Source organism: Sprattus sprattus (genome assembly GCF_963457725.1).
Source record: "Sprattus sprattus genome assembly, chromosome: 6".
Taxonomy (NCBI): Eukaryota; Metazoa; Chordata; class Actinopteri; order Clupeiformes; family Clupeidae; genus Sprattus; species Sprattus sprattus.
The window spans coordinates 24,280,771-24,290,781 of record NC_137925.1 but is presented as its reverse complement, the minus strand read 5'-3'; the positions used below and the strand labels follow the sequence as shown (position 1 = coordinate 24,290,781).

At 40.3% G+C, this 10,011-nt stretch overlaps 1 protein-coding gene across 1 annotated transcript; it reads left to right on the top strand.

Annotated features, from left to right (window-relative positions):
- Positions 1-5,949: 5,949 nt before the first annotated feature.
- On the top strand, positions 5,950-9,311 carry zic6 (zic family member 6; the record flags this gene model as incomplete). The annotated part of the gene is made up of 2 exons (XM_080840988.1): positions 5,950-6,910; positions 8,674-9,311. 2 exons carry the CDS (start codon positions 5,950-5,952, stop codon positions 9,309-9,311), a joined length of 1,599 nt encoding a protein of 532 aa, XP_080697114.1.
- Positions 9,312-10,011: the final 700 nt, after the last annotated feature.

Here is a 10,011-nt window from a genome sequence, read left to right as displayed (position 1 = left end):
ATCTGATTAATGTACGTGGATAGAAATCGTGCCGAGGGCTCTGAAACGAGCCAGGAGTCCCGGGCATGCGCATAAACCTCTTACGAGGAACCACTTGATATTAACATCAAACGAGACTCACTGTATCACATCTTAATGTTGCGCTAAAATACAGAACCACTTTCCCTTATTCTTCAACTAGATTGCTTGATACATTGTGTGTAAGTAATCCACGCTACTTCTTCTCGATATAAATATAAAGCTTTGCCTTGCTTGATGTAAGTACAATGTATTTTACTCAAAACATGTAAGTAAGCTGGCGTTTAACCGAAAATACAACCTTAAATGGCGCGTTCACGTAGTAACGAATTTAGAGACCAAGTACCCTCTTAGACACTTGTAAGAGTTGTGCACATTGTCACTCTATCTGAATCGTTGTCTTATATGGTTTTAATACAACTCCTTGTGCTAACAGTAGACATTACACGCTGGTTCGTGTGGAGCTGTACACTCGCCAAGTTCTGTGCAACAGAAACTTTCCTCTCAAGTGTTAACCCAATCATTTCCAGACAGGAGATGATCGGGCTCAACCGGCAGCAGAGGTGCATGGAATAGCGAGTCCAGGGAAAACGGCACGCCAATTGAGAGGAAGGGCTGGACAATTTTAAAGTCGACACTGACATATTTTAACTGTGTTACATGTTAAATATAATAGCTTATTGCAAAACTTAATCAAAGGAGCCAAATGAGAAAAATGCTTCCTGGATATACGGTTTTGATTTCAAAAAGTAGTTTTTAAATTGGCTGCAGTTGTCCTTGTTGTCCCATTATATTTTGTGAAAACAGTACATTACAATATATACAAAAACATCTGCCATTACACTCTGTAGTGTTGAAAAAGTATGATTTTTATGGTGTTTGTCTACTCCTAAGAACTCCAGTGAAACAAATATACAAAATGCTTATTGAAAAACGTACTTTGTCATAAATCTGAGCTAACTTTTCCATCACCGAAATCACTCATTCCTAAGGCTATTCCCTCAAAAACGATTTCAGTGGATATCTGTGACCAGTGGGTCAGTTGGAATGTGAACATGATATTTGCTGTCTTTTGAAGGCAGGGTCTTGTTTTGTTGACCTCTGCTGCATTGTTTTGCCCAGAGTGACAACATAGCTCTCCTCAAGGCACCTGCCATTAATATATACCTCTCAGGATTTAGTGTAAGCTTCTTTCGTGTCAGTAAGTCATGCATGCCTAAGCTGTCATGTAGGCCAGTAGTGCTTATATTATCACACCAACCTGTGAGGCGTTCACCTTTGCATGGCAATGGTCATGTTTAAGGGCATAGTTTAAACAGTTTGGAGTCTGGAGTTCTTTGGCAGACGCTGACGGTTTGAGTTTTCAAATGATAGTGATATTGTGGCTCAGTGAGTGTTTTCAAGGCTGGTGTCAAAATGGCCCAGTCTGGGCAGCCATGCAAGCTTCAGCGCTGATTCAGTGGTATTTTGTCGTTGATACATTAGCATAACAGTTACAGACTGTTACAGTTACAGATTGGGTTTGTTTATTTGTCATACTTTCATTCTTTCTTTGGGCACTTCTGTGCCACACCTACCCACCACCACCATCTATACACTCACTCGTTCATCGCCCACACACAAACATACACACACACAGGCAAAGCCACACACACATACAGGCAAAGACACACACACACATAAAGGCAAAGACACACACATATACAGGCAAAGACACACACACACCCAGGCAAAAGCATAATCACTTACCCACATAATCACTTACCCACATACTCACTCGTCATACACACACATATGCAATGGTGCACACACACACAGGCAAAGCACCCACACACACACACACACACATACCTATATCTAGTCATTGTATATAATCACATGGTAATTTCAAAAATGTTGAGTGCATGATTTGCATTGCAAGATCTCCTTCTTCTTTTTTGCAGGCAGCTCAACATGAGGAAGAGAAGAGTGAACATGCTATGCACTGCATAAAGTGTTTATTCGTAAAATAATAATACAGGATCAAGTAAGAAGGGGTGTTTTGCTCTCTACATATGGATCTGTGATTATGTTAACGGTGCTTTGAGATGGCTGATGGTCGCAATTTTGACTCCAGTTCGAAGTGGGGCAATGTTCTGCGCAATAGTTTCTGTAGCCCATTGTAGTTTAATGTAGTATAATAATATTAAGCCACATTTGAATGTTATTACTTTTCTCAGTTGTCTTCGTTGAAGAATGGACATGGGCGCTGTCACGTTATCAAATTAATGCTACACTTCTTGGTCTTATGGTGCATATTTAGCCAAGTCAGCAGTGTTGTTTGACCCGGAACACTGGTTTGACCCGCTGATGATATATATATATATATATATATATATGTGCTGTACTCTGGATAACAAAACAGCTCAACTCCTATATGATATTATAGCTCATTTTTGGTCCCTATCATTTTATAGTATCGCTGTCCATGTCCATGTTTTGGAGAGCCCCCCTACCTAACAGAACCACAGTGTATGTTGTCCTTACTTTATCACATTTCGCCATTTTACGAAAGAAGAATGTTGGTTGTGTGGAAATACCCCGACTAAATATTTAACCACACTGTGCACTGCTGTTACAACAGAGTATTACTTGGCAAGGAGCGATTTCAGTCACCTTGCCTTTATTATCATTCCAGTGCACATACCCTGTGTCCATGTATTTTCCCTATTTGTTTGGCAGTGCTTTAACATTACATAACTAATGGTCTTTGTTCAAACAGAAAAGACGATGAAATGACAAATTTTATTGATCATTTAGTTTGGAGGGTAGGTAGGTTAAATAGGTGGCAATTGTGTTGTTTTCGATGCTCTCTTTTGTGATTTTGGGTCATATTTGTTTTGATATGAGACATCTTCTGCAGCATGTATTTGTAACTACTGTTGAAAAAAATCTATCTGTTGCATCATTATTAAAATGTCTTTGCTTGTTCACTATGGATGTCATTCAGTTTGTAGACTATGATCTTGAATATCTGTGAGTTATATGTTAGGTTGTTCATCTTTAAGGTGTAGTTGCTGGCTACTGTTCCTTATCTGTTCAGGGGGGTCTTTCCCTTGCACTGCTCCGCGTTCCATTCAAATGTTGTATTGCAAGTTTTATATTGTTGTCTTTCACGTTGAATCTCATGAAATAAAAAAAAATTGAACAAAGGTAAAAAAAAAAAGCCTCACTACTTTCTTTTTTTTTAGAAATGAGAAAAGACGATCTCACTGTATCAACAATCATTTCTTATCTAAACTTTTTCTGCAAACTCGTTTATATGGTAAAGAAAATACCATGCCTCGCTATAAATACAATTTCTTTAGATTTGTATAAGTTGTATCAAGCCTATGAAAGGCAGAGAGGCTAAGAAATATTTCCACTTTTGTCAACTTAATAAACTGCAGTCTGTTTTAGTCTCTCACTCTCACTCAAACCCCTCCCCTACCACAAATCTGACAATTTAGGAAAATGGCTTTTACTGTACATTGTTCCATCAGTAACACCAGGGGAGAGAGGTGCATAATGTTATCTTTGACTGAGAACTTGCTCTGATAAATGTGCAGGTAAAAAAGAAAACTGACATGGGGACTAAACAACATGTCACCTGTGTGGACTTGTGTGTCCTTCTGTGCTTCCATGTGTATGTCCAAAAAAGATACCCCTTAATGCATTTTTTTTGTGAAGGTAGGTTACCATACACTACAGTCCATATAAATAAACTGAATATAGATTTTTTTTTTCTAGTGCAGACTCTTAAGGGTTGAGGTCAGTGGCACTCTGAAAAATACACAATAATACCACAGTGCATGCTCAGCCATCTGGAAGCATACACATGTGTTAGAGAACATTGTATGAACATAGAGTTCTTAGACTATTCCCAGGTTCAGTTTTCATCCCAAACTTACAGATAAATAGACTAATCATATTTTTAACCGAGGCCTCAGATTAAATTATAGCGTTCTATCTTGAAAAAGGCTACTGGGTGGAATTATTAGGGGTGTGTTTCGCAGTTACGACGTCGCTCCATTTTACGAAGATTCGAAAGGTATACCTTGGTAAAGTTTTTTTTTTCTACGAGTGTTTCCCGAACCATCTCGCAGTAGTTATTTTTAAGAGAAACCTTCCGATGTATACCTTAAGAGGCTGAATCCATGTTTCTGGAATTGATTATTGCCATTCACATAGGTTTGAGCATGCGTGAGACAGTGGGCATGACTCAGATTGGAGGGCAGGTGATAATTTTTTTTTAGAAAGAACATCATCAAGAAATATTAAGCACTCAAATAAGGACTGCTGTAGGATAGATGTTGCTCATACATTTGTGTTCATAAGAGATTCAAAATGAACGGCTAATTAATTCACACCGATTTTTTTTTTTTGTATTTCATGAACACACCATGTAATGCAACGCATACCTTTGCCCTACATTGCAGTCAATGTATAGGCCTACCTCCAGACACTGACAACACATTTTTAGGCTCTGAAGTGTTTGTTTTATTTAAAAAAAAATGTGTTAACGTTTAGCTAAGAGTGGTCCAGACCAACCCTACGAAAGTATCTCTAAGAGAAGGTATACCTGAGCTAAGGGTGTTTTGGTAAACACCACGACACGTTAAGGTACAGCTTAAATTATAAATTACGAATGACGTAGTGTTAAGAAGGCTCTGGGAAAGGCGCCCGAAGGCGTTTAAGTTTGGAGCCTAACTCCAGCATGTTCAGAGGGAACGATAACATTTCAAAAACTGCCTACTCCGATAACTTGAGCATTTTTTGCATCAATGATTCTCAGCATTCGCTGATAAATGGGTGAACGTCTGTATTATATATGTTTTTTTTTTTATTAGCCAGTCATGCCATATCTGACGTTTAACAGCCTTAAATGTAATGCTAGGATACATCACTTTTGTCTCGACGAAGCTATAATCTGTTTTCTATAGATTAATACTGCTGTAAGAAATGACCTTGACTGACCACAGAAGTGGTTGTAATTTGTTTTTATTCCAATTTGCCTCTGCCAACAGTTGGTGAAGTCGGCACCGCGTAAGATGAAGTGCGTTGGCACCACTTAAGAGGGGGCGACACCAAATGCCAAAATTTGACAGACAACTGCTTTCGTGGCAAAATACATATGCTGAATTTAAATTAACATTTTAAGATTATAGAAATAGATATATGCTCTCGAGGTCTCCATAAAAAAACACAATATCATCTAGAATAAGCGAAAACTACATCTAATGACGATGTTCTTTTTTCAACAGATTTCATTCAATGCTCTTTTGCAAGAAAAATAGCCCACTAAAACGGAGTCGTCTATTATTAAATTGAACCCAACAGGTGATGTTCCAAGGACAAGTCGAACTGTTATAACATATCCATAAATACTACCACATCAACTTTGGAATGTTCGATTTTAGGATATTTGCTGGTTGTTATGAGACTCCTTTAAGTCAAAGGCAGACTAATGTTTGGTAGTACATAGCCTACGCGGCACATATCAAAGCGTTTTCTCTGCGATATTTGAAAACGGAGTCCTGCGGTGAACGCCTGCGTGTCCCTTTTAAAACAAACCCAGTCGCTGTCAATCATAGCACATTCCAACCAATCCCAAAGCGCCCGTTTTTAAAAGCAGCTTTGCCTGCTGTGCTTTTATATTGCAGCATGGCCTGCTTCGAAGCATTTTTACTACCACGGTTATTGCCACAAATCAAGAGGGCAAAGTGAACGGCATGGGACTCACACCAACTTTAACGAGCTTGTGTCTGATTCATGCGCCTGCGATGTTCACGGCCAAGAATTTCACATGCAGATGATGATATTCAGCAGGGGAAATGGGGACAAGGTTTCTAGGTAAATCTTGAACTTAAAGGTTGGTTGATTTTACAAACTCAGCCAAACTCACAACAAAACATGACAAGCCTGTCGAGGTTTAGTGGCTGCCCTCTTTCTTGCGTCAACCCCGGGGAGAGCAATACTGAACCCAGCGTGGTGCTGCCACCTTTGGCAGGGGAGCACATGGGGCACCCCACCGGCAGTTCCTTAAAACTCTGCCCCTCGCACAATCTGCGAGACTACCCTGAGACGAGGGCCCGTGCATATGTTGACCATTCGGTTCCCCATCTTTCAGACTCGGGATACACCAGCCACCGGTTAGAATCCAGTCCTAGGGGTATTATTATTGGGACAAACCTGTCAGGACCAGGCATGCCACCAGTCACAGATCAACTGGCACCAAGATCTAACCAGCATGGCACGACTGGAAGGTATCGTGACCTTCCCAGCTATAGGGATGGCAGAAGCCACGCTTTTTTCACCGCATACCACGATCAGGCCCACGGCTCCTGCGACACTGCTCGTGATTACAGCAGCCAAGTAATGTTGGGACTTCCCGGCGATATTCTCTCGAGGGCTCACCCCTACAGCCAAACGATCAGCGGCCCGAGGGGCAACGGCCAGCAACTTGTCACCCAATTTCTGGGTCTCTACAAACCGCTGAACATGGCTGTGCAGCGGGGAGGAGGCGACGCCTTCCTCAGGTGCTCCAGGCAAAATCCCAACCACGAGCTGGTGTGCAAGTGGAGTGACGGCCAAGAGGGGGTCGGGAAACAGCCCTGTGCCAGGACTTTTGGGACCATGTATGAACTTGTCACCCATGTCACGGTGGAGCATGTTGGCGGACCAGAACAGACCGAATACGTTTGCTTCTGGGAAAACTGTCCACGGGACAGTAAGCCCTTTAAAGCCAAATACAAGCTGGTGAACCATGTAAGAGTCCACACAGGGGAAAAGCCCTTCCCCTGCCCCTTCCACGGATGTGAAAAAGTTTTCGCAAGATCAGAAAATTTGAAGATCCACAAGAGAACACATACAGGTTGGTGCCAATACCATCACTTATATTATCAGATGAATACACAATAGTAGTACCAAATAAACGATTTTAAAAATGTACACAGTTATTATTGTACTGTGTTGTTTTCCAGTAGGTAAATAATTAGCCACTCTTTTGACATGCTTTTACCGTTCTTAAATTATGGTATTACCTTTAATATTTGTAATGGTTGGTAAGAAAAGTTAGTAGCCTACTTGGTAAATCATTAAAGACTAAAAATAGACATACTTTAACCAAACATCTTGTTGTATTCACTCTCAATTCAAGCATCAGTTTGTTTAAATCGTTTGCAACTTTTATTCAAAGAGGCTATTTCATTTTATGAGCTTTGTTATTTCCTGGAGACTTAAAATAATACCTTAAAACTTTGCTCACATGCAAAACTATTTTATTTTTGCAAAATGATTTATTAAGACAACTCCGCCACTTTCACTTTATATTAAAATTACTTGAATGTGTTGAAATTTCAGGCAAGTTATGAATACTGTAACTACTATTGTATCTCTGCTAAGGTTGTGGTTTTAGTATTATTATTGTTATTATTATTATTTGGAGTGGCGGCTTATGTGTGTTGCGGTGGACCAGGGTTAGTAGCCGTGGTAGAAACGACAGCAGCTGATGAGCACATAGAAAACTAGGTGACTCTTTAGGCCAGTTGTTTGGGTGCCTCTCATTCTCATTCATGTCGAGAAATAAATAAATAACTGCCGGGACACCGGAGAGTTGTGACGTAGTTTTTACGCGGCGCGCAGTTGCAACCTCAGTAGGAAGGATTATTACTCTGCGCTCGCGCAGGACCCATGCTGCAAACTCAGCAGCCAGATAAGCTACGCTACGAAGTGCACACGTCATACCTTCCCTTTTTAAAACTGCGAGTTATGAAAATCTCAGTATTTCAATTATTGCAAAAAAGCAAATATTCGTTAAATATGTGCCACCATTATTCTTTTCAATGTAGGCTATATTTAATTGAAACCTGAATACATGTCAACCGAAGTAATGAACCACATTTATTCTTAAGCGAGTATAGTGCTATAGAAATCAACCTAATGAGCAACGTCTTACATATATATATATATATATATATATAAAGTGTTTTAAATAACTTGGTCCCACTGAACATGTAAACAGATCATATTCACGACATCAGACGCAGTGATAAATTAATTTGCTGGATATTCACAGTGGAAAACACAACCATGTCCCGTTTTAATTGAAATGTCATGCTGACAGATAATCTAAATAAATAATATGTCATTATGTTATTTATCGATGACATTTACTCGATCAAATACCTTGCCTGTTTTTGAAAGTGCTGGGGTTTCTGTTGGATTAGTTTACACTGAAAGTGTCTCGATTAGTCCAATATTTGCTGTGTGTGTGTTAGCTACATTGTCACGTGGACAACTGTGTCTTATATAGGCTTCTACAATGTCGTTGACACATGACATATGTCAGTTTCAGTGAGTTTCACCACTAAAAAATGATTTTGTTATAAAGATGGAGGAATTGGAGAGTCAAACGTGATAAAATGGATACCATACAGCCTAGGATAGATACATTGAATACATCAGGTTACATTACACAGAAGGCACCTGAACTGAAGGGAATAAAAGGTTAATGTTAATTGATCATAAAAATACCACATTTTCATTTCCCCAAGAGAAGTCAATCACTCTGTTCTTTGGCTAACTAGACATGTCCCTCGTAACAAGCGGCCATTTCTCCCTCTTCTGCACGTTTAGGTGAAAAACCGTTTAAATGCGAGTATGAGGGCTGCAATCGGAGATTTGCAAACAGCAGCGACCGGAAGAAGCACTCTCATGTGCACTCCAGCGATAAGCCCTACACTTGCAAAGTCAGAGGATGTGAGAAATGTTACACTCATCCCAGCTCTCTACGCAAACATATGAAACTCCATTGCAAGGCCTACATATCCAAAGCCAACGATGGGCGCTTGGAGGATGGGGAACACCTTGCCGAAGCCAGGTCTCCTACAACAGAACGGCAAGACGTGTCCTCCCCTCCCTCCTTGACCCGGGCTCCACCACCTGTCTCTTCGCAAGGGTCCCTCTCCCCTGAGATTCGCAACGACACGTCGCTGAGGTCACGTTTTCATCACACATTTGACAGCAGTTTGGACTACTCTACGCATAGGTCACAGTCCCTCTTGGACCCTTTGTTGATACAGCGGAGCAATTATAGGCCCGAGCCTTCACAATACCCGTGTACACAGACGAGCCACAGTTTCAATCAAGGCCACAGGACTTTTGCGACTAGCTCACCTTTCCAGAAGAGCATTGTTAACGGCTGGTATACGTGTCACAGTGGCGTGGACACTTTCTCGTTAAAACAATGTAACGAAGATATGTCATCGGCCTAATTCTGATATTAGTGAGGCTGTTAGCCTTGCAGTCATTCCTGGCCCGAACAAGTACCTAAGCTATATGTACGCCAATTAGTAATTGGTTTCCCCATTTCAAGACACAGATATTTAAAATATAGTGCAAGTTGTGGATGTAAGCTTTAAATGTTGTAAATGACGCTATTTCATTGTTGTGGTGTGCCCAGTTGGCATTATAGCATATGCAACGGATGTCCAGTCTGGTGGTTCAAAAAGAAAACTGTTGAAAATATGACCCATGTTTTTGATCTGCTAAAAACCCATTTAGACTAAAGACGTACTATAGTAGAATATGTTCAATTGCTTCTGGATAGTGGTTAAAGTTCTTGGATAAAAGAAAGCGTACAATTATTGTTCTATGATATGTGATGTTGAAAAGTCAAAAGAGTTGTTTCAAAAGCTGTGAAAATGTTTCCTGTCATGTCCAATTTTAACGCCTACCATATTGTAAAAAGAATGTTATTTATGTCTCTTATTTCCTCTTGAAATAATAATTCAAAGATAACCTATTTAGGATATCGTGCATTAATTTATATATAAACACCACATTAAGTATCACATAAAAGCATTGTGAATTACGGGACTCAGTGAGGCCTCGCTTTTTCAACCCAACACGGGGTGGGGTGTGCGTGCCTTCTGATGCCGGTTCCCATGATGCCCCCTACCAGTCCTTTTCTTT